Raw genomic sequence first — 26,248 nt, forward strand, 5'->3', positions numbered from 1 at the left:
TCTCAAACACCCATGCATACACATTCTTTTAAACAGAGTCCTGCAAAAACCCATGTAAAACTGGGATCTGATGTGATATAATAAGGAGAAAACTCCATAGGCCTGAAGGCTGACTGTTGTCCTCTCCTCACGAGCAGTCTTGGATTCCCAAATCAAGTCTTCAGAGTTTTTGCTTTGCCTTGGGTATTAGAAACAGTCGTTTGACACAAAGCCTTTCAGCTAGGATTCAATTTTTTTCCTTATCTCTAGAAGGAGATAAGGTCTTGGCAATGCATCTACTTCGTTACCTGCCAAGAAAGCAAACGATTTATGTGCTCTTGAGGTGCATCCTGACTCATGTTGATATGCAAGGGGTGCAAATCATCCCATCGGACTGGGAAAAGGACATGCACCTCATGCATCCTATTTTCCATCTGTTAGAAGGTTCTCGCCTCACAGATCAGGCTCCCTCACCAGCTCCATAAAGAAGAAGATCTTGAATCCACCAATGCATACTTGCTTAACATATTTTTACATTCTTACCACTATATTATGTGCTTCAGGGACTCAGAGAACTCAGATGAAAGGCTGATCCTGAGGGCAATCAGAAGCTGTGAATTTTTTGTTCTTTTGAACTAACCCAGTAATTATGTCTCTGACTTCACAAGTGTATTTAGAACTTATTTTAGGAAGTAAAACTCCCCATAGTTTTACTGCATCAAGGGTGCTCAATCTATTACCCAGCTTGATTCCTACCCTATATCATTCCCTGGGTCCCAGTACAGCAATGTTGCAGACAGCTCCTCAGCCCTCTACTTTGCTGGAGAACTGCTGTAATCAATTCAGATATTGAAGGTTTGATACACATTGGGAAAAGTCAGCCATACTGCACTTAGGAATTGAATTTACTTGTTTTCAAAGATCTAACAGGTAAGAAATCATTAAAATCGTCATACAATTATATTCAGAATGACACATTAAAAAGATGTTTTTTTTCATGGCATTGTTACATAGGTCTGATTTAGACCTATGGATGTCTTAGAAAAATTACCTACTTTTGAATTTACTGTCTATATCGATCACTCATCCTTCCTTTGCCTTCCAAATTGCATGTGCCTCTCTGGTATGAATGTTTCGAAAACACATTCATCCTATGGCTGCTACATTATGTTTGCTTATTGCACTTGGGGAAAAAAAAAAAAACGTGCTTTCCTGACTCTTTCTGTGTGTCATCAGACTGAACTCATCTTTTCAAGATAGTATCAATAGGTCACAGGAGGTACCTACCACTGTGATCTCAGTTGATCTTAGGTGTATCCACTACCACCAGGTAGTCTAGGCACTCAAATTAATCCTCCTTTCCCCCATGTAGCTATTTTCACTATGTTTCAAGCTCTGTGTTTCCACATTTATTGGGCAGTAATATCCAGACTTGCCCAGCATGTCTAGACAGATATCACTAATGCAGACCTGTTCTAATATGAATGCTTTCTGGAGAACTAAAATGGACTCAGTGCCTCCTTCATGCCCTTGAAAGAGAGGAAGTGAAGCTGGAGCAGTGAGCCTACAGCAGCAGCACATGGAAAGCTTTCCCACCTGTGTTGTACCTGAACCAGACTATCTGGGATTTATACGGTCCTTAGCAGAATTTTCTTGTCTCTTAAGTGATTTGGATTCTAGCTCTAAACTCTTCTGCTTTTGCTGTTGAGTGACTATAGAGTGCCACGTCCTGTACCAGTTTTCCTTGGTATAAAGCTATCATAGAGAAGGAAGACCAGACGCAAAACTTGCAACTCCAGTTTCAGTAGAATTGAAACTCATTCAGGCTTTAAATTGGAGCTGTAATGAAACCTGTCCATCTACAACCTCTCCAGTGAGATTATCTGACATCCAGGACTGGGCAATGAAACGACATATTCTGACTAAAAGAAAGTCAATCTGGAGCACAACCGTCCATAACCTGAAACACAGAAGTATTCAAGTCTCTCAAATCAACCTCAGTGCAAGTGCAGAAAGGAACAAAGAGGAAAGCAGGGGAAGTGTGTTCCCCATCTACCCAAAACCACTAAAGGAGGAGAATAATGAGGACACTGCCCAGGACATTCTCCCTGTGCTGAATACAAAACACTTCTAATCAGGAGACGCATTCTCCACCACTGTCTCCCAAACCCAGGGAAATGAGGCCATTGACTGAGGAGGGGAGGAAAGATTGAATTTCTCTTAGTCAGCAGGTAGGAATTTGGGTCTGAATCTACTGGGACAAGGGCAGCAGGAGGAGACACCTATGCAGCCACTTACAAGGGCTTTGGTTCCATTACTTCCCCTGGGAGCAGGTAACAGCTCTGGAGAGCTTGGCTTGCTGGAATGACACTTAAATACTTCCAGCAGAGCTCTGACTGCAGAGGCCTGAACAGAAGAATTGTTAAAGTTGCTGCAAAACACTAAATTTTGCTATTAAACACGGAGATGTGGGTACTGTAACAATGTTCCTCTCATGCCCAAGAAGTCACTAAAAAAGTTATATGTACACGCAATATTGACTTGGAGTAAATTCCATAAGACCAGAGTTTAGCTATTCTTGCAACAGTTACTGCACAAAAGCATGGATAAAATGTGCTAGTCTCTCAGCTGGAAGAAATTAGTGGAGCTGTTTATTTATATACCAAGTGAGAATCTGACCTATTAGGTAGTAGCATTACATAGCTACAGATGGAGTCTAAGTAAACTAAGTAAGCAGACAGTTTACAGTAGCTATCAGCAAATAAAAACCCTTTTCAAATCCATCCTACTTTTAGTGCATTTTCAAGCTTACATATTGCACCTTGCTATTGCATCCTCACTTTTTCTGGCCAATGAACAGCCTTGCTGTTCATCACTCAGAGCTATCTGAAACCCACATATGTTGGATCAGCAAAGTTACTTTCCTCACTAAGAACTTGAGCCATATCCCAGCTGAGAGATGAAGTCCCTCTGATCCGGCCAGGAGCACAGGGCTGGCAGCCCTGGGGGTACGAGGAATCGGAAGGGCTCAGTGTTTCCCCAAGTGGATCCTGAGAACATACAGAGCTCTCAGTGGAGGTGCATGGCAAGGCAGGAGGGACACAATGATCACTGAAAGCCCAAGGAGGATGCAAAATGCCAGGAAAGACTTAGCAGCAACTAGAGGTATCCACAGCCACCTTCAGGGAACCAAGCACAACTGCTATCAGCTGCTATTGAACAGAGTTAAGGTGGCTTTTTTCCTTTTTTCTTTTTTTTTTCCCTTTTCTGTAGATATCTCAGTTGCTGCTTAAAGCACTAGAAATGACTCTGACACAAGATGTCATTTTCTGCCTTTGCAAGGTTAAATGAGAGTGCCCGACACTGCCTCCTGACTGCCCTAGCTCCGAGCTGCTCTGATTTCCCATGACTGTGCATCAGACATGATCAAAACCACTTCAAGGCAGGTTGCAAAGGCGAATGAAAGGGAAATGTCACTAATGGATTGACCCTCCTGCATGAAGTCAGCCACAGCCTTGTGGTCACTCTCGTGGGAGCTGGGGATGGGTGTCACTGTGGGCTTCTGCATGAATCACTCAGTTTTGACATGAGAAATGGACTCCTTCAAAAGCAATCATGAACCGAGTAGCCTCTTGCCTTATTTCTGACCACTGACCACAGATTCACAGACGAATCACAGAGCACTTGTTCAGATTAAGTCTCCCCTGCCAGGGACAATTTTTCATTAAACGGAGGACTCTGTTTCACCTGAAAGTCACATCCCAAAGGAGCTGGCACACAGGCTTTCAAATGCTTGTTGATTCAAACAGTCTAAATATTAAACTCAACTTCTGTTTGTCTTCCATTTATCTAGGTATTTTTTCATTTCCACCTATTTCACAGGTCACTGATAAAGGAATGGATGATTCTAACTTTTAATTTCCACTAGTTTAACTGTAAACAGAAGGTTATCAAAATCTTCCGAATTTTGAGCCAGAAATGCGTCCCTCTAACTGCCGTAGTCTTAGTGTTGCAGCAGCAAAGTGCATATGTTTACAGTTAGCAAAGATGTGCATGTTGCGTGTGAAATGATTGCTTGCAATGTTTTTATTAGTCTTGATATTTCTAGCAAAAATAAATGTAAGTAAGTCCTATTTTACAAAATAAACACTTCCCTCATCATTTACAGAGCTGGGCTTGCACACATTCCTCCTCAGGGCCGGGAAGGGAGAAGCGCTCTCCTATTTCACTGCACGCTGGTTTGGGTCGAGGTGTGTTGTTTGGCAGCTGTGTGAGGGATACACGCTCAGCATGTTCCTGCCACTCAGCTCAGGAACAACCATTCATTTGCCTTCACTTACAGGCCCCTTCCTGAAACAGGTAGTTTCACCTCACCTAGGTTTTGGTGAGATAGGTGGATAACCCTGGATTCGTTTGCATGTGGAGCAGTGGTGACAAGTGTGATCTGAGATACTCTAGGCTATTCTTTGAGGCTGCCACTGCTGACAGATACGGGCTTCTCTGTGGTACCTTTGTATATTTTCAAGCCTCCTATAGATGTTCTGGAAAATGGTATCCCTTAAGCCACTATGTGCTGTCAGCTAAATCAAACCCTTTGGAGATTCCAGCACAGATTCAGACATCTATATAAACTAGCCTTGCAGAGGTGCCTCCGCATCCAGCACAGGCAGTGGAGAGGTGGTCAAGATGGGCCTGAACGCAGCTGAGCTCAAACTGAATAGTGCTCTAGACTTCACCGGCTGCGAGTCTCCTGTCTAAATAAAGGTGACCCTGCCTGGCTGGGTGCAGGTCTGCATCGGTCGTGTTACACCTGCCAGCCATGTGTGGATGTCTTGGGTTTCCTGGGGCATCCCCAGCATTTGGGCAGCTGAGCTCCGGCCTAAAGCTCCATTGCCTGAGATGGGAGCTTTGACACTCAGCTCACATATGGATCTTTAAAATCTTCATCAGGACATTCCCATCATCTAAACTAGCGATTTGGTACCACCCATAGTTCATGGGGAGAGCAGCACCTGAGCATGATCAGACCACCACTCCTGGGCATGTACTCACCCCACCTGTGTCACTCTCGTTCATGCTGCTCTCCCTTCAAGGACTAGATGGAGAACACAGAGGTTCAGTGCAGACCAGATATCCATCTCTAAGCTACCTGAAGTCATGTGAGATGGATCCTCGCATGCAAGCTCCATCACTGGCATTGATTTAGCAGTGGTTTATTTACCAGTTTTCCTTAAAAATACTTTCTGACTTCTGCTTTATTGCTTTGTGTCCAGGAATTCTGCCATACATGCTTTCAACATCAGACATATTCAGACCTTAAATCATAGAATCATAAAATCATTATGGCTGGAAAAGGCCTTTGAGACAGAGTTCAACTGCAAACCTATAACCACCCTACCCGTTAACCCATGTCCCTAAGCGTCTCATCTACACGTTTCTTGAACACTGCCAGAGGTGGTGACTCCACCACTTCCCTGGGCAGCCTGTTCCAGTGCTTGACTGCTCTTTCTGAATCATAATTTTGGATAAGAGGTATCGTCTAAACAACTGAATGTTGAACCAAATACCTGTATTAGCCCGGGCTAGTCCAGCCTCGTTTTACTGAATCATTCAGTATCAGTGAAAATTTCACATGATGACACATGAGAAACCAGGAATTTTTTACCAACGCCCTTTCTGTTTAACTGAACTGATTAATTTTAAATTAATGAGAAACTAATTTTCAGAATGACTGGGACAAGTCAGAACCATTGCTTGAATGTCATCAAAATAAATAGGGAACTGTTAGGCTCTGTATATTTTCCCTATTTTGTTATTTATAATTGCTCCTGTCAAATACAAGACGTTTTAATTCTATATCTGCATTAAACTTGTATATTATGCATGTATGTACCTTATTGTACAATACACATCCATTGGATAATGACAGTAACATAACCTTCCCACGTGCAGGTGAGTTACACACCACAACCCAGCCTTGCATCACGGCTTTAGAAATGCCTGCAGTGATGGGAGCTGCGCTCATGAACTTGACCTCTGCCATTTCACCTTGCTTGAGATTTAAAACACTGGATGTTTCACAGATCTTAAGTTTTTACTTTCTGTCAAAGAAAACTGGTTTTCCAGCATTTTCTAACACACACTAAAAAACATATTCATACACATTCATCTTCCATATCTACTGACATATCACAGAACCACAGAGCAGCCGATGTTGGAAGGAACCTCTGGAGATCGTGGAGTACATCCCTCTTACTGACGCAGCGTCACCTGGAGCATCCTGCCCAGAACCATGTCCAGATAGCTTTGGAATATCTCCAAGGATGGAGACTCCACAACCTCTCTACACAGAAATATTTCTGATATATATCAGAAGTTATCCTGATTAATTTTTTAACTGTCTGCCTCTGTTCACCTTCTTGTGCGCAACTAGAGAATATCCTGCCAATATCCCTTCTAGCTACACCAAAAAAAGGAAAAAAAAAAAAAAAGAAAAAGAAAGAAGAACTTTCCTGCAAAGATTTTTAATAAAGAAAAAACGTAAAAGTATGAGTTATGAGTTGTGTGCTATTGCCTCAGGCTTCCCCTGGACTATGGCTGTGCTGGTTTTCTGTTTGCTTAAAATACATATAAACTTTACAAAAACAAACAGTGAGCAACAGCATAGTTTTACTGAATAAAACTCCCTGGAAGGGAAAGTGGGTCTCCAGGTAGCACCCCAAGGTGCTTGGGGAGGACCAGGCCTCTCGCTCTTGCAGCTGCTGGGCTGCTCAGTGCTCCTAGGCCCTTCAGAGACAGGGGGCTGCAGAAGGGCCATGTGGGCATCCCAAGGTGACAGGAGGCAGATGGCAGAGCCTGTGGGGCCAGAACTCATCCATTTGCCATGGATTTGGTGCTGAGCGGTCATGAGTAGTCCTACAATCTGCTCTGTTTGTGACTTTTGGAGACTGCTACTGCAAAAGACCTCATAGGCTACCTACCTACCAGGAGTCCAAGAGTGTGCATGGAGAGTTTGATTTCATACTACTAAATATGCTGCTCTGTGACCCAAAACAGGCAGTAAATTACACCAGTGACAAAGTTCGTCAGCAAAAGCTCCAGTGCTCTGTGCTCATTTCAGCTGTACAAAACTGGTTCATACGGAGGCAGAGATCATGGTCTCTGTCACTGCACCGCTATTCCCTTCACACATCACCTCCACTCACAAAAGCACCAGAGCAGATCAACCCTCTGCTCTCTGCTGCATTCCCTCCGCAGAAAACTAGCAAATCCCAATAGCCTGATAGAAATTGGTAGGCCTTGCAAATAAGAAACAGATATTTGAGGGAGAGAAGAGAGCTTTGGATGTGCCCTGCCTAAGGAATGTCCCATCCACAGCAGTCTTGCAGCCCATTAGCCTGTTCCCTAACCACCACTGCCAGTCCCTTGAGGGCCCCTGTGCCCCCACGTTCTCCGTGGGGCCGTATTCATGCAGTGCACAGCTGGCCTGGCCTCCACCCTGCCCCATGGCACAAAGTGTGGGGCTCTGTGCCTGGGGTCCCCCAGGCAGGCAGAGGAGGTGCATCTAGTCCAACTAACCAGGGTCCTCCTCCTTCCTGCTCACCAGTCACTTGCCCTGGGATAAATAACTCTCCAGAGATACTAATAACTCTGCTTTTGCCTCTGGGTGCAGCACTTTGCAGCTGAGCCACAAAATGTGTGAGCACCAGATAAGTGCTGCTCATCCGACTGTTCTCTCCTTTGTGGTGGCTTATGTGGATGGTCTCTGAGAACAGAAGCTACAGGTGTGTGCAGAAATGGTCATCTAGGAAAGACGATGCACGACTAGCTCCAGTGTGTACAGAGAGGAACTTGTCTCCACAGCAGCAAAGACGGAGAAATTCTTGTTCCCTGCAAGGCCACAAGCAGCCCTGACACCAGGCTTCTGAGGTGCGTTGCCATGTTTATGCAGGTGCCCCAGGACCACCTCAAAGGGAACAGTGGCTTCTGTGTAAGGTGACAGAAGCACTTTCGTTATTGCTTTGCTTGGGCTACTCACCCACTTCATCCCTGATGTTTGCAAGCTCCACCGACAACTCCTTTTCTTTCACAAGGGCACTTTCATTCTGTTTAAAGAAAAAGACAACAGAAATAGTTATAGCTCCCAGGTTTATCCCACAAAAACAAGTTCTCGTGTTCATTTGAAAAGGCAGATTAGATTGATTGCCCAATCATCTAATCGATTTTGCAGAAGGGGAGGCAAAAGGGAATTATAATGAGTTCATTCATTTTTAAAATCAAGTTTAGGAGTCAGCACTCATTGTCAACAAATACCTCCTCTCTGTATGCATCCATATTCATAAAGCCATGTGCACAGGATGCACGGAATATGCTGTCTAAAAAGACATTTTTATTTCTCCATCATTCTGTGTTCAGTCTGTGCACCATTTATGGGAGGACTACACATACAAGATAGTTTTATTAGATCTTTTAAAATACTTTCATCGATTTGTTTGTATGCATTTAACCACCTCTAAACACAGTAATGTTTATATTCATATGTCATATATTCAAGTAACACAGTGCATCTTACTGTACTCAGACTATTCTCCACGTGGTAGACCTACCATACATATAAGGACACCACTGATGGCCTGCTGGTCCTGTCTGTACTGCCACATTTATTCTGCTGTTTTAACTTGTCTGGAAAGGACAAGAGCCCTCCCCTTTCAACTGTCTTGAAAGAAACATAAAATACTTAAGGAATTAAAACAGATGAACTGAATGCAGGAAAAATAAAGCATATTTATGTTAACAACACTAAGGTGCCATTACTAAAATGGAAAGATTTTGATGGCAGATATTTCATAAGCACTGTGCAAATGAAAAAATAAAACACTCAGGAAAATATATTGGTTTTTGTTTTAGTACAATAAATTCCAGCATAAATGCTACAAGCATAAAACCATTTTAAATTGAACCATATCCTGAATCATGTTAGGAAGAAGACAAAGAAAGGTTTCCTGCCAGGCAGGTCACCGATGATTGGGAATCAGGCTGCTATAAGTGTGCTTCCAGTTAGAAAAGACCTTTAGATCTTTAAAAGGCACCACAAAAAAAATCCTTTTTTTTCAAGAGAAAAGGCGGTGCAGTAGCAAATGGAATTAAAAGGATTCCTAGAAGGTAAATCTTTCAGTAACAACCAAGCAAGGCTAATAAAAATCTAGGGCACAAAAAGGATTAGTTCTGCAGCAGGACAGTTGGTAGATGGGATAGCAAATTAGTTCTGTCTTAACAAAATGAATGTCAAAAAAAGAAAAGGATTTTAGAGACTAATGATTTCTTTATATAATTTTTGTCTCTGAGGAATGAAAAATATAGCAAAGCATGTACAGATATTAGAGAAAAAATCCTTTTTTTTGAAAGACAGAATGATATAATAAAACGAAGAGAAGACCTCTCGATGTCTTCCTGCTTCCTTTGCTGACCTGCGCTTGCATCTCCTTCCCACAGGCCTTCTGCTGGTGCACACTCTGCCCCTGACCCTTGCTGCTTCTCCTGGCAAAAAGACACTGTTGCCTTGTGGCTGTGCCACCGCAGACATAAAGAAAAAGGGTAATAAATGCATCTCTGTGTGTGTGCTCTTAGCTTATTTTCAAAGTTTGTGCCCATATGAACTACACACACGTAATACCGACAACTTTCTTAGCTGTGCTCCAGCTGGGCAAAGGTGACCCATGGTTTCTTGGAGAAGGGCCCCCAGACTAGGTCATTCTATGCCCTATAGCAGCCTTGACCTGTGCAGTGCTACTTATATATATATATATGTATTATATTTATATATTGCTTTAAAGGGTGTGTAAAGGCAAGGACAGCATTTACTTGTTTCATCCAATGCACAGCGCCAGGCAAGTTGAGGCCATGCAGTAATGACAGTTTCACAAAGATTTCTAAATATTCCCTCACTCTTAGATAATGACTCGGGTAACTGAAATGCACATTTATTTCACTGGCTTGATTTCTCCTCTCACTCCAGTTGCCCTTGGCCTACAGGTGCCAACCTTTGAAGGGCAAATGTATTTAAATGTCTTTACTCTTCCCCTTAACCGTCATATTAACTTTTTAGTTTTATTAAAAAGATGTTAATATCCATTTTGATTAGGCATTAAATAATTGCTTTATTTTTAGTAATACAAGGAAATTAAAAGCATCTGGAATATGAAGTAATAATCTACGCACTGTCCTTTTGGGATGACTTCTACCAGTTCCAAGGAATAAGCTTTCTGGCAAATTTTGCTGCAAACTGAGCAATTGGCAGAGCTGATTCTGGTTCCAGAGGAGAACCAGACCATGGCACCAGCTTTCTTATTGTGTCAGAAGAAAACTTGCACATGTAAAGCTTGGCTTCTCCAACAGTCCAAACCCTGCTGATGAGCTCGCAGTTATGGCGTTCCCAGGCCTGGCCAAGCTGCATCAAGCACTGCACAACATGAAGTTCTGGGTTTGTTTGTTGTTGTTGTTGTTGTTGTTGCTGTTGTGTTTTGTTTTCTAGTAAAAAAAAAATATATATATTTTTAAAAAAGATCCACAGGTCCATATGCTACAAAACAGAGCCCTTCACAGGGATTTCCAAAGCAGCAGTTTTACGGGAGCCAAGGTTTCCCCTCGTGGAGCGTATCCCTGCATCTGCCCATGCGCTCTGATGAACTCCATGAAGCTGTTTTAGGAAGCACTCGAGAAGCTGTTTTAGGAAGCGCTCAGGACAGATTGCCAGGACTGGTGCCCTTGAAGGCATCTGCACAGGGATATACTGGGTATGGTGCTCACGGATGGGAAGCACCCACTCATTTCGCCAGCTCCCACTGTTTGGATCGAAGCCTATAAATCATCGCCAACACCCACCGCCATGCGCAACTCAATGGGATGGTTGTCATACTACTTGCACAAAGAAAGTGAAAAGCAAGTTAAAAATGGCATCCTAATGAATCAAAAAAATAAAGTTACTAAAATTTGGAATCCCAGCTAATTAAGTGCTGCCTCATAAGAATTATTACCAACTGCTTTTGATATTTATGCTATCTCAGATGACGCATGCCCTATCTTGCGGACAGCCTCCAGGGCTGCCTCGAGCAGCTGGAGCTGGCACTGCTTATGTGCCTTTGCAGTCATGCATCTTCCCTGCCAATACTTCTCTTACTGTATTTTATTTTAGCCGGCGCTCCCTAAGTGCTCTTCTCAGCCTTGCGTTCAGGTTTCCTGGGAATTGGATATGTGGGGATTGCACTCGGTGCCAAGTTTTGAAGCCGTCCCTCTTCTGCAGGGGGTCGTTTTGCAGAACCAGACCGCAAAAATCCAGTGTCCTAAGTCCTGATCCAGAGCTCTTGATTTGAGAACCTTTCCCTGATGACTTGTCCTTGGTTTCCTCTTACGGGAGAGTGGCAAGGTGCAGTTTCAGCTAATCATCATATCAGCCTCATGGTCTCCTGGATGTGCAGTGAACTTTCAAATCCCTGACATGTCCTATTACCATAACCTGCTTTGTCAGGGTAACATTACAGGTTTGGATTGCACATATTCCTGGGACCAGGGTAAACCTGACACTAATATGATATGAAAGAGCCTCTCCTTGTTACCGTCAGTGTGATCCTACAAACAACCAACATTTCAATACCAGTACAGTCAGGGAATTGGGAATGTAAACCAAACATTACAATGCAGCAAAACCGGATCTGATGAGAAAATGTAAAGCTATCAAGTCCAATGCTCAGACTCAAACAGACCCAATGTCAAAACATCAAAAAAAACCGGACAATTCACAAGCACACAAGGAAGAGTCTGCCAAAACTAATGTGTAAAGAGAAAGATAAATGTGATACCCTACTCAATTAATCAATATTCATTAATATTTATATCAACAGAGTATTTGAAAGAGAAGGCAGGGGAGGCAGAAAGAGCCTCCGAACAGTTTTGTGACTAATAGGACGAACATCTCAAAGGAGCTCTGAAGCCTCCCTTCGCTGGCCACCAGTTGGAATCTACCCACTGAGACTGGCCGAGGGCCAAATTCAACTTGGGTTTAAAAAAATCAACTGCCACAGCAGTGACATAGCTGTTTCCAGAGGGTGAAGGGGACACAGACTATAAGAAGATTGCACAGATTTTTCATTGTGGCAGTTAAACTCAAGAGAGAAAAGATGCTTTGATTGGATTCAGATTTTTTTTTTCTTGACAAAACATGAAAACAGGACAGTGTATTTTGTATAAAGCAAATGCGGTATTTCCAATTCAGGTATTTTTAATGAGTGATGCATTTAAATATTGCTTAGAAAACCTATGTGAAAGGTTTACTTCCATTGGCTTCATCCCAAGAAATGACTGATATTGAATTTTTTTTTTATAAAATAAAATGCTATTCATGATAGAGAGGAAGGAAACCTTCCTCCTCTTACCTGTGCCACACAACACAGTGGTTAGGGCTTGTATCTGAAATACAGTTTCCCATCTCCTCAACCAGAAAAAAAAAAGAAATATATACATATATATATAAGCAGAATTATATGTTTGCTGTGTGCTTAAACTATTCCTCTGTTGAATAAAACAGGTAGAAAAACTCTCTCTTATCACTGGCATTATAAAATACAGATCTCCCAAAATTTCCCCCATAAAAGGCTCAGCAATGGACTGCATTTCAGCAAGTAAAGCAGTTACTGAGAAATGGCACTTATGTTTTCCCTATTCAAATGAAAACTCCCCAAGGACAGTCTGGGATATGACTTATATTGGTGCAACGTCCAAATAGCTCCAGGAAAACTGGCAAGTTGTTAGGTGGGTAGGCAAAGGAAGGCAGGAAGGAGGAATTCAGCCAGTTAAGTAGCAGTGGATATAATGTAGGCAGCTGGTTCAGAGAAAAAAAAAAGGCAGGATTAGATATAAGTGAGTGTGAGACCTGGAAAAATACCTTGGTAAAGATGACATTCAATGCAGGCCTGAGAATAGCCAGGATGCTGATGTTGTCTAAATGGATTAAAAAGGGAAGCGGCAAAGAAGGCTTGGGGAAAGAGAAAAAGTTTAGTTGCATCTTGCTTCAGCTGACAGCTGGACTTCTCAAGGAGGTATCATTAGGAAGACAGGTCAGGATTTTACTTCAGACCAGGAATAGTTGTGGGGTGGGGAAGCAGAGCTGAGGTTTGCCTTAGAGTACCTTTCCTTGGAGAACTGCAAACCACTTAAGAGATATTACTTCATTAGAAATACTAATTAATTATACCCTTAATTATACCTTCCTGCAATAGGCAAATGATAGTAGGTCGACTTCACAAATGGGCCAGATTAAGTGAGAAAATTGCCAGGATCTGTACAGGGAGTCAACTGGAGCTAGGAATTAAATACAGAAGCCCGATGTTGCCTTCTCAGGCCAACACATCGCTCCTCCCTGTCAATCAGTATGACTCCAGAATGTTACAAACTGAGTTCCATGCATATGTACAGTATCTTCATGAACATTGCCCAGCTTTTAAAATACTCTCTAAAAATATGCACTGTGTACAGATAATCAGTGGCACTTATTAAAACCATTTTTTTTTCCAAATAACTTTTCTCCACAAGGGCTTCCAAACTGTTCTTTAAAAAAAAAAGAAAAGAAGAAGAAGAAGAAGTTGGCCTGCAAATGGTGCTTAGTCACTGTTGTGCTTTATTCAGAGTTCCCCAGGGCAAGACCTTATATTAGCTCTGGAAAAACCTATACATTGCGAGTTCTCTTGCACCTATGAATATTTTGGATGATAACGTGTGGGAGAAATAGTTAAATTCCATTGCAGCTGATGTTCAAAATGATCTACAGTCTTTATTCCAAAAAGGGGTGTTTCAGCACTGCTGTTTCAATCATGCTGGATAGCAGGTAATCCTCCCCTGCAATTCTCTTTAGGTTAAAGTTTACAAGCAGAACTGATCACCTAGGTATCCTCCCAGGACTGTATTTTAACAAGTTTTACATTAAGCTATACATTTTCCTTAACGTGATTAGCTGCATACCTCGAGCTATATTTAAACACATTATTAGGTAAGTGGGAGACACTGACAGCTTTTCATTAGACCTAGTACAGGAATACTTTAAAAAGTCAAACTCTAACAAAATATACTGCATGAGCATGTATTTCTGCCAAGATATTTTCTATTAGGAAAATTAAATGCATATGTTCATTCTCTCCCTCTTCTGTATTTACTTAAAACCCAGGCAAGTGTCCAAAAGAATAGCATGAAAAGCTATGTGTTAAAATTGTCACACAAATTCCCTCCCACATGCTCCTCTCCAGCTACCTGTAGCTGCAGTTCTTACCTCTGCACTGACATTTGTTACACGACATTCCGGCATCTGGGAATTTGCTCGCTTTAGATTCAGCCTGATGCAAGAAAACATGTGGCTCCACCTGGTTTTACTTCTTGATCAGATTTGCAATACATCAGAAAGCAGGAACAATAGCGAGGTAAAACCTTAGGGCAGCTAGAGCCTGAAAAAATCTCTCTTCGAACTTTAAAACTCCACGCAGGGATCCTTTATAGCTTGCACTCCACAGGTCTATTAAAAATGCATGAAATGCATAGCAAGAAATCAAGGCGGCTGCTACCACAGAGCATGTCGGTGGTCCCTTATTGTTCCACGAAAATCCAACTCTTACACTCAGACTGCAGGAGACAATTATGTAAGCACTGCAGTGAGGCCGAGAGGAAGGGTGAGATTTGCTCCCGGTGCGGGAGAATCCGTCACGCGACAAATAATCCGAACATCGCTCCCCTCTCCGCCTCCCCGGGCTGCACGTTCCCTACGTTAGCTCGAGCCAGGAGCCCGGATCGAGGCATGAGAATGGCTAGCTCCCTGCCCCTTTGCTGAAGGATAAAAAGAGGCAAAGTACCGTCTTGTCCAGGCACTGGAGGCAGTGATAGAGCTTGCAGCAGCGCTGGCCCATCCTGGCAGGCTGGCTGGAAGGGCACCCAGCTTCATTCAGGAGGGCAGGGTGGGCTCCCGGGCAGCGGGAATGTCACCCGGGGAAGGTGTGCGCGCGCTGCCAGCTGTCAGGCTCCCTTCGCGATACCCTCCGCTACCTTATTTCTCTCTGTAACTTGAGGAATCCGGGAGCAGGAGGAGGAGGAGCGAGGGAGCAGCATGTCAGGCTCCTGCCGGAGAAGGGAGGGTCACTCGCTGCCGGCAGCGCCAGGCTCAGGCAGATCAATAGATGCAGAATAACAGAGCAGTCAGGGATCTCGCCGCCCTCAGAAGACGGCCGGGCTCCCCTTGCCGCACGCCAACACGCACCAGCTCCCTCCAGCCTCCCATGGAGCAGGATCTGCCTCCTCCACCACACAAAAGCGAGCTCAGACGGGAGCACGTCCTGCAGCGCGGCTGCACGCCTGCCACGGGCACAAGGCAGAGGTTGTGGAACTTAACGGTGAAAGCCCCAAACTTGCCAGAGCGCCACGGCAAGCCCTGGGCGTCCCTGAGCGGTGGGTCATGGTCCTCCTGGTCTTCATGCTGTAGTAGGAGATATTCACTGCTCCAAGGCCAGCGCTCACTCTGCAGCTGGTTAGCTCTAACCCAAATGTCTCAGTGCATCGCAAGAACTTCCAGGCACATTCACCACCGGGCACGGATGGCTCCCGCAGTGACTCTGTGGTGATAGATGCCCCGATGCCCCACTAGCCACTGCCTTGGCAGGGACAACCCAGCTGGGGACCTGCGCTCATGGGGACGGTGGAGGCTGTGGTGGCCCTCTCCGCCCGGACCTCAAGGAAGTGCACCTGCATGTGCCCCACTGCCTGCCCTCCAAACCAACTCCGGACGCCCTAAGTGTTAACACAGACTCCATACAGACTTCTGCAGTGAGTAGTTTTGTTTTGCCTTGGCGATTTTCAGGTTATCTAGTCCCTGCCTGCAACTCCCCTTGCTGTCCTATTGCTATCTGAAGACCATAAGGGATCTACTTTTTTTCTCTCTCCACCCTTTCCCCTGCTCTCTCTTTTTGCCTACTCTTGGTAGATAAGATTCGGTTGTTATCTGAAATATGTAGTTGTGTCTGGGTCATATCCAGAACGGGACGCAGTTGTCTCAGGCGTGCAGGACTCTGACCCCAAGCACTTCGTGCACGTGCAGAAAGGCAAGCGCTTCCAGGCATCGTTATTCTCCAGATTTACAAGAAAAGGACATTGCCTTTAATACCAAACACCTCAGTCTCCATGTAGGAAAGGTACCATGTTACCATGGCTTAGATCTATGCATCTCTGGATAGGCATTTTTAGTTTAATTATAATTTCTAGTGTGACTAGTGTTGCATAATGTAATTTGGAAAAAAAAAAAGTAAGAAGTCAGCCAGCTAAATCTGTGTTAAATCACATCTAAATGCTCAGGTAATTTCCTGGTCTGTCCAGCTTTCTGTTCTTTGAATGACATTTCAGAATAACAAAGAAATTAAAAATCTCACCTGGCATGCCTGGTGTTTTAACATGCCTGTCCCAGAGTGAACTTTTCCTTATAGCACTTGAAAATTAATTTGGCTAGCTACTGATCAGTTATACAATAGAGATAAAAAGAGATTTCTCTATCTGGTGAAATTATTTCATCTTCACTGTAGGAACTTCTTTTTTTTTTTCCCACATGACCTCTATGACTTGGATCTTCCTGATCTGAAGCATTTTAACTTCTATAGCAAAATATTAGTAATAAAAATCATCCCACTTTTAGACAAATTGCCACAAATATTTATCTGAGTTGACCACTACAGTGTTCAGAACAGCATCTGACTGTCAGGCAAGGAAAAGAAAAACCTATCATTACTCATTTTATTACGCTTTTTAAGTGAAGCAGTTGCCTTCTTCCGTCACTCCAATAATAATGGTAGATTTGCAGTCTGTGTGTGATGATAAATCTAAGCTAGAGATTAGATAATAAGGTCTGTGCACCACTGTAAAACCACTTAAGCACTAAATTGGAAGATAAAATATTTAAGCAGAATCTAAATTAAGCAAAAGCCATGTGTTGGCCTTCTGGCAAGGGTGAATTGAGCCACTAGATGCTGATTTTACTTGGAAGGTAGCACTGATAAGAAATAAGGACAGTAGGGGTGAACCAAGAGGCACTTTGATTAGTTTAGATCCTTTTAGAGAAAGTGAATTAAATTCAGTTTACATTAAGACTCATGTTGCAGGTACGGATAGGTGTGTAACATCAAGGTGAGAAAAGACTTAAGCAAAAGGAAAATAAAAGCTAGTTCAAAAAGCAGATCTTCAGCCAAATACAAACACACAAATAAAAAAAGAAAATTCAGGGGGTCTTTTGGTGGTCCAAGAAGCTCCAAGTGAAGATCGGTTTGCATCGACTCCAAAGCAAAACAAAGCCTTGTCCCAGAACTCATCATGGAGGGCTTTTACCATACAGCTGAAGCTGCATGGGATTCAAAGTCCATAGGACTGAGAAAATGGAAATGAGTACAACTGAGGTGGGAGCAAAAAGCTGAATGATGTGACATCATGGGGTGGACAACCCTGATATAGCTAAATTCTGAAGGAACCGGCACTTTAAATGGCAGGTTTAAATGACTAATTCTTTTTAATTTAAAGAGAGTAGCAAAAGTGCTAGAGTGAAGCACAGGCCTATCAGATCTCTGTGGCATGTGGGACTTGCATCAAATACTGGAAGGAAGAATGCAATTAAAAATAATGTAAGTGTCAAGTGTACCAAGGCATGAAAGGCAGAGCCACACCAGAGCAGGCCAGTACTTCTTTATGCCAGGGGAATAGATATTTTGAGATGAGGGCAATATAGTAACTTTCACCCATTGGGAACTGTGTGACTTCAGATTTGGCACTAACCACAAAATTGTTTGTTAATCTGAGAAAGACACTGAGATATGTTGTTAGTCAAGAGAGGAGTCAAAACTACGCTTCTCAAATTGGATGATATTTAGGGCTACAGGACTGAGCGTGAGAAGAAACATAAAGTACTTAGAAGCTCAAGGTCACAATATTTGGGACAAATAAGGTGAATTTCAAGCAGAAACTGGAGGCTCAGCAGCTGGAAATAACAGAGAAACAAGGACGGTGCTTACTACTCAGTCATAGGATGACTACGAACTATGTCTATAGTACAGCTCTGAGAAAGCTAAATATAGTTTTAAGATGTAGGAAAGAGAGAAAAGAGAAATTTAAGAGTTTTAAGGAAAGTCTCAGAGAGACCTCACCTAGGACCGTGCACCTATTTAGCCCTTAATGTTTCAGGGGTATCATTTTTGACGTATATAATCTATACCACCAGAGGGTGCTATATAAGAATGTGCCTGTTTCATCCTAAAACAAACAAACAAACAATAAGAAGAAAAATAATAGTATTTTGTAAAGGTATCAGGGAGGTAAACAGTAAGAGAAGGAAAGTACTTTGAGATAAATATATATATATAAGAATTAAAGTTGGTAAACTTGGAAACACAGAAGTCTTCTAGTCAGGAGAGGTTCTGAAACAGTCTTCCCTTATGAATAGAAGAAGATTTAAAAATCTTCAGCTGAAATTTAATCAGTTTAGGGAAGGGATTATAGTACTTGAGTGTCTGTAACAGGCAGGGACTGGTTTTGATGACACAGGATGAACTTTTCTAGGGTTATGTTCCTGCCCCTGCAACACCAGTTTTCTGTACTTTGTCACTAATATATTGCTACACATCCATCCATCTCGCTGACGGCCCACACCCAAAATGTGAGCCTGCCTCTGCTGACACAGCCTTGCAGGGGGCTCTGTCCCAGCAGAGCTGATAGACGTTGCCCTTCGAGGCAGAAAGGTGAGGCCTGAAGGTAAAACAAGATCCACAGAGACAGGGAAAACCAGTACTGGCAGTTAAAAGGCACTGTGTGTATGAGCTGAACCTCTGTTTTCTTACTGAAAGCATAAATTACATACATATTTCTCACAAACATATATGTATAGAGTTAGCAGTAGAGATTATGTCCCACAAACATGTATATGTGGAGTTAGCAGTAGGGATAAGAAAAAAAAAAGGCTGTTAAAATTAGTTTTCAAAAAATCAAAAAAAAAGTACTCAGCAAACTACATCTATATTTTACAAGTTACTGGGCACTCCAACACTTACTGACTTCACTGGAAGCAGTGTGTCATTAGCACCTCACAGGGTCAAGCTCCTGGGTAATTAAAGCCTAAGAATGTCTATATTTTCTTAACTGTTCCAAGACAGGCTATAAACAATCTATTCTAGTGGTGAAGAGGCATCCTGGGTATTAATTCTTCCCTAACTTGACAGAATCAATGCTTCCTTCCAAGATGGGCATAATACTATTCCTATTTACTATTCAAGCACTGCAATACTTTTTACTTTACATCTGCTCAAACTATATTTGGAGACATAATATTTAATTAGCTATTTTGTACAATTTACTAAATGACCAAAATGGAGGAGCACATTTTTTTTAAATTACATACTGGCACTTATGTATCAATTCACAGAATCTGTGGTGTAAAGGATATACATTAAATCATTTTACCAGTGTTCTAAATGTGTATGATTCCGGATGACCCAAAATACCATCTGAATTAAACATTTAAATGCGAAGAAATTAGATTTTTATCTAAAGATTAGCTAGCCAGTAAGTCCTATAACATTATCAGTAAAAATCTCATTATTGCATGATTTTATATCTAGTGGAGAATAAACATGGTGGAATGCTCATGAGACAGTTAATTATTTTGAATTTTCTATCTCATTTAGAAGCAGACCCCAATTCCTTGCAAGATTGTGTTTAACTCACTTTCTGCTTGTTTCATTCACAAACTACTCTATAAAAGTCTTTCCATAAACAGCAAAATATATCACAATAATAAGAAAGTCTGATAGCTTCTACTTTTATTTCAGTTTGTATATGCTGTAGTTTAAATAATGATATTAGAGAGAACATATAAATTGCATATGTAAAAAATATTTTTTCTTATTCTTTTTAACATGCCCTGCAGTTTGCACATTCCAAAGGGAAAAAAAATACATCTTTTAGCAAGTAAATTGATTTCACTGGTGAAAGATCAGGTTAAACTGCCAGTTTGATAGAAAAAGTCCCACTCTCCTATATATTTTTAAGTACATCTTCACTGAGATGAAGGGCAGGTGTGTCCGGACTGGAGCATCCAATCTAATGGCCAAAAATCCAGTACTCACCAAGAGGGATCAGATGACCAGTAGTGACTGAGCGAATGCTCCCAACTAGACCCCCAGGCTCTACACCCATCCACAGATCACAGGTACAGCTCCTTCAGAAGAATGGGGTTCCTGGCCTACCACCAAGTCTACCATATCTTGTGGCTCACGTTTAAGCACTCTGGAATCCTCTAGATTTAAAATTTAACTGAGGATTCAGAAGGTCAATATAGCACAGAAATTCACATGAGTGTCTACACAGAGTTGGATACCTCAAAAACATTATGAAAAGGGTTAATAGTAAACCTGATGCCTATGGCCCATAACTTGTATGCATATGTGCTTGTATATACATATATAAATAATATGGAACTACATGTATAACTACATATAAACATATAGGTAACCAGTTTATGCTATCAGGGGTATATACATAAAGACAGGCAAACAGGTAGATCTCCCCAGCGTGCCTCTAATAGGCAAATTGGGTATAATTATGATTAACGTGCACTACTTCTGTTATGGTGAGAGCGAGGAGCTCTAGCTAGAAACAGAATAATTTATTATACTGGGCACTGCAACATGAAGATTCAAGTAAGTCCAAATTTTGCAAGATGTCAAAGACCAAATTGCAGAGAAACCATGAGGGATAATATAGGTAAGGAGTGGAGTGTTTGAGAAAAGAACTGAGGACCAGAGCCTGACACCCTTCCTTGCTCTAAATATTGCCCTACTTCCTAAGGGTCCCAGCTGAGACAGTGGCACCTCAGGAGGAGTTTAACATGACTCATCATGATCCAGGGGGCAGTCAGGGTGCAGATTAGAAGAGCTTTGGGAGGTAAAACTGATTAAAAGGCAATAGCTATTGGGTGAAGCTGAGTGATGAGTGTCTGAGAGTTGTGCTGAACGAAAAGAGAAAAGCAGGAATTGCTGTGCAAAGTTAGTCCTATAGTAGCAACATGCAGTGTTTCAGGAGTTGCAAACAAACCACTCAAACCCATGGTGGAAGGATGGGTTTTGCTACATTCACTGTTGCTTCTCACCTCTGTTATACTTACAAATGATCTGGTTATGCAGTAATGCTAAAATGTGAAACCCACAAGGATAGATTTTCATACCAGATCACAGCTCCATTGACTTCAGTACTGGCTTTTGATCTACACTGTTCAAGCAAAACCTTGAGAATGTACTTCGCTATGTAGAGATAGTTCTCTTTCCTGACTGAGCTGTGCGCAATCATATTTCTAGCATGAGAAACATAGAGAAGCAGTTTGGACTCTTACCCGTTAGTAGATGATCTCTCATTTCCTGGAGGTGACCTAATCCTCCTAGGAGAGATGTGGTGCTCTCCATGGATCTCCACAGTGCCATTGTGCCAGTGTTTCGGCAAAGACAGCTTGCTGTGAAGACTGAGATCCAGGTAGGAAGACAAGAGAAAGAAGAACAAAGTTTTGGGGAACAGCTTTGTTCTGTTTATTGTAGCTGAAAGAAGATATAGGTAGTGACAATGCAATCTGTATGTATGTCACTTAGCAGGAGAATCCTTCATGAAGCACTAAAAATGCCTGGTGAGAGGCAGAGCATGAGAAATATGTCAAACATATTTAACATGCTGAATACATAACAGTCTGAGCACAAAAACAGGAAAAGAAGGTATGGAGCACTTGAAAGAATATGGATTTATTTGCAAGAGGAATATTGGGAATCAGTTGATAGGACGGTATCAGTGGTCATGGCAATAAACATAGGAAACTAGGAGCAAGTTCAAGGATACTGGTTAGAAGTGAGGACAAAGAAGACAGAAGAGAAGAGGAAAGGGACGTAGAGGGGCTAAAACAGAAAGAAGGCTGAATTGGGGCATAATGCAAGATGAAAAATGCTTGACTTGGCAAAACAAAACAAAACAAAAAGCACAGGACATACATGAAAATAAAAGATCAAAGACAGGAGTAAGGAAATATCATTTTTAAGATTTCAAGTGTTTTATAGGACAAAGGGTTATGCAGTAGCCTAAAGAGAGTAGTCTCGCAGTAGAGAACCGAGACAGGCAATAGAAGAATGAAGGAATTGGAAGATAAGGACACAAAGGTCAGATTCAGATGCCCTAGTAGGGCTGCATAGCTCAGACATTGCAACTTCTGCAATATTTTAGCCATAGAGAGTGACAGACAACCCAGACTATCTGCAACTGTCACCTTCTGGCATTCTCTGCAGCCAGCAGTGAGAGGCGATCATGACACCAACATGAAGCACCTCCAAAGGACGATGTGAAGAGAAGCCTGGTGTGCCATTTAGCTGGGGCTCCGTTTTGTCTGAGGCAGCATCAAGATAGGATAGATAGAAGCTCTTCCCATCATGCATTTTGAATATAAAGCTTAGAAGATTATTGAGTGGGGGATTGGTGCTGCATATTGTCATTGATGTGCCATTTACTATCATCAAAGACAAATGACAAAGACGGTGAGAAAGATAAGGAGAAATGAGATCCAATATGTGATTACAACAACTATTTCTCCCTCTATTTTCCTTTTTTTTTCTTTCTCTGCTTTCTTTGTTTTTCCCCATTTTTCTTTCTCTATTATCTCAACCTACTCATTTCAAGCATTGTCAATTATTTGTTGTGTGACAAAACACACAGGTGGACTTTGTCAGAACCTATACATCTGTAAGAGATAAGTGAAGTATGTTATCAAATTTTCCATTACCTATAAGCAGCACAATTTGGAAACAGTCCCAAATTCTTTTTCAAAGCTTTGCTTATGAAAAGCAATAGTCACATTGTATTTCAGTGTGCACTTAAAGCCAACAAAAATGAGCGCTGTTGTCAAAGGAGGTGTTGCACCCTCTTCCTCACCCTCTTTCTTCCCTTTCCTTCCCTATAGATCTACAACTGTTTGGTCTGTAAACCAGCAACAAAGTGGGAAATTGGGGGAGACACAACCTCCAAAGCACAGGGCCAACTTCTCCTGGCCAAAAGCACTTGTGGAGGTAGCAAGCCAGCTATGCCTCCTGACACTGGGCAGATAGGCCCCTCATAAGCCCCTGAACCCTTAATCTTGTCAGACTAGAAAACGCAGTATCCCAAGGAAATGACAAAAGCAAATATATTCACTACTATTTTTCTCCTCCCTTGCTGGAGGTGTATTACTAATTTTCTTTGACGCCTGTCCGGTAGTAACATGGTTCCACTACTCCATAATCAAAGTAAGCACTTCGACTATGTAATACATTATTTTTCTGGGTCTTGTCTATTATTATAGTTACTTCCGACTAACTTTAAAAAAAAAAAAAGAGAGAGAAATTGAAGTGCAGCAATTTGGGGATTTCTGAATACAGGAGAAGTCAGTCATGAATCCCATCTAGATCATTAGAGCTGAAGGTCATGCCAGATGTCTCTGGAATGGTAGTTTCCCTCAGATTTGCAATAGGATTTCACGTTTTGTGTATTACTCAGTGCCATGCGGTTTCAATGATCCTGGGACAACCTATATGGAAGCAAACATTTTTAATGTAGTTTTTCAATTATACAATTATCCTATTGTGCATGTGGAAGAACAGAACGATTACTCTAGAATTTAACAAATTAACACCGACTACACATACACTGTCTCTCAAGTAAGAAAGCTCAGCCAGCTTAAAACAATTCTCATATGAAAACAATGTGAAGATTCAAACCGAATTCTTTCAGACTTTGGTTACTAAGTGATTATGGTTTGTAAGAGTAGTGTAGTCTTATATTTATTTTTACATCAGTAGCTTGTAAGGCCATGGATTAAAATGCGCCAGAGAGCATTACTTTAATACTATGTTTTCGAGTTCTTTATGCCTGAAGTAGTGCAAAATAAGCACTTGATATTAATTCCAAATTAGCTAGGTCTTTCTGACAAGGAATTCACACTTTCTCAAAAGAAACATCATTTATACACCAAGATCACAAGGAACTAAAACAAATATATATTTTCATTGAACTCCTCACCTGCCCTGTGCCCAGGGATACATCTCCCCTGGAGCTACTTCTGAATTCCTAACCTCTGAGTAGCTGGAAACAGATGGCCATTTTCTTAAATCAGCCTTACAGAGAAACATTCCCCTCTTTTCCCAACAAACAGGGAATCTCCTCTGCTCTCTTTCACCTCTAAGTTATCCTGGCTCAAAGCCAATGACAACTTTAAGCTGCTGTATTTGAGGCCTAGCAGAGCAAAGGCAAGAGCTGAGATCTTGCGACAGCTATGTCATTGGCAAAAACTCCAGCAGCTTCACATGGCCCAAGGTTTCTCTTATTGGGAAGAGAAGATTCCCAGCATTCTGCAGGGAGAAATAGCATTTACACATGTTAATGAGAATCCAAAACATGAGAAGTGGGCTTGGGACATTTTTATCTAGAGAAAACTAAGTCGGATAATTTTAGGACGTATATAAAAAAATGCCTCATTTATATTAATTTCTATGTCTCCTGACTCTGTGTAGTTAGAGCTGCTTTCAAGATTAAATTAAAATAAAGTGTTCTCAAAAGGCTTATGACCTTAAAATATATGTCTCCCCTCTAACACCCTATAAGAGCAGTAAATATTTCACAGCTGGATAGATTTGCTACCAATAGAACTTTGTAGAATTTAAGGTGAGAGGGATGATTCAATCAAGCATGATCTTTGTATTTCAGGACATTACATTTTACACGGTTACCACACTGTAGCTTTACCTGGGAAGACATTTCTTCTACAAGGCATCTAGCTGCAAACTGGAAACATCAGGATGTGAAGAAGCTGCCAGTTCTCACAAAAGTTTCCTCCAATAACTAATCACTTCCACTGTTAAAAATATGTGCCTTCCTTCATGTTTGGAGTTGAAAAGCTTCTGCTTCCAGACAGTGGTTCCTGCTAAATCTTTCACTGATGGAGCCTTCTCTTATCTAGCACATACTTCCTGCAGAAAGTTATACACTGTGGTCAAGCCACATTATCCCTTTTTATAAAGTTAGTTGTGCTCTACACTTTCTCATAGCAGTGGATTTTTTTTCCAGCCCTCGAAACTACCTGTTGCTCCGTTTTGCTTCCTCGCACCGTTTCATTGTTCTTGCCAAAATGTGGGCACTGATGCTGAGTGCCACGTTCCAGCATCAGTCTCCCCAGTGGGAGGGGATATCACCTGTTGAATGGTGTGGTGGTTTGGTGTGTAATTAGGAATCCAAATTAATTCTGAAGTTATTTCCCTCCAGCTTACATCTAGACCACAGTGCTGTAGGTATGATCGATTAGATTCCTCCATGAACATCTGGCTGCATTAAAACATGTTTGTGGGAAGGGGCTCTGCTCACTGCATAAGCCATCTAATATCACCCCTCATTACTGCCATGTCCAAATGCCCTCTTTGATTCAGGCAGCCAATACTGGCCAGCCATAGGAGGAAGGGGATGAAAAGAACGAAGGGGTGAATTGAGAGGGTTTTGCTTCATACAGAGACAAGTCAGGATTCTCCTGGCAGGCAGGACTGGATTCAACTTAGGTTCAGTGCTACACTCATCAAAAAGGAATCAGTAGGAATATGAGCATGTTATTTATACATGACCTAAAGTGTAAGTAGCTTGCAGTCAAAAAATCAAATATGTTTGATTCCTGTATGTTAAAAAATGTAATGACAATCCATATGGAATGCAATAACAAAGTTGCATCTACAAAATTAAAGATCAAATCAGTGCTTCACTAATAAGGAAATTGCTACTTTTCTATGAGTATGTCTGTATGGGAGATTTTTGCAAATGTGACACACAGTGTGGAAAGGCTTAAAAGGTGGAAACTGCACTTGTAGCAGTTATTTTCAACTTATTTTCAAACCTTGCTTTGCATTGGAGTAACTTCACATCTGCCAGGAATTCTCAGCAAGAGGGAAAGTTCCACCATGCTGCTGCAAAATCCCTGCTGTGCATCAGCTCAAAAAGCTCCTGCTGATGGAAACGCACAAGAAGACTTATGATATTTACACTCTCACCCCCTGGGACTGCAGCAGTAATTTTGGAGAGACAGTGAGTTATGTCAGCAGGACTTTGAAACATAAGAATACGCAGTGGTGAGGGAACACAGTAAATAATTTTCTGAATTCTTTCTGCAAAGGGC

General features: G+C 41.9%; 1 protein-coding gene across 2 annotated transcripts in view; it reads right to left on the minus strand.

Moving 5' to 3' along the window:
• Positions 1-26,248, minus strand: part of MTUS2 (microtubule associated scaffold protein 2) — a 175,806-nt gene that overhangs the window by 20,600 nt on the left and 128,958 nt on the right. Inside the window, exons 1-2 of one of the 2 annotated variants that reach the window (XM_010218289.2) lie at positions 14,868-15,083; positions 8,018-8,084 (exon numbers count right to left, since the gene is read on the minus strand). In XM_010218289.2, the coding sequence (XP_010216591.1) occupies positions 8,018-8,084; positions 14,868-14,921 (121 nt within the window). In that variant the 5' untranslated portion in view covers positions 14,922-15,083. Of the gene's footprint in view, positions 1-8,017; positions 8,085-14,867; positions 15,084-26,248 lie in introns of those variants that run through there. The other variant, XM_088522212.1, reaches the window with a different exon arrangement.

Source organism: Tinamus guttatus, unplaced genomic scaffold (assembly GCF_059628265.1).
Source record: "Tinamus guttatus ecotype Peru unplaced genomic scaffold, ASM5962826v1 Tinamus_guttatus_pri_ptg000150l, whole genome shotgun sequence".
NCBI classification, from domain to species: domain Eukaryota; kingdom Metazoa; phylum Chordata; class Aves; order Tinamiformes; family Tinamidae; genus Tinamus; species Tinamus guttatus.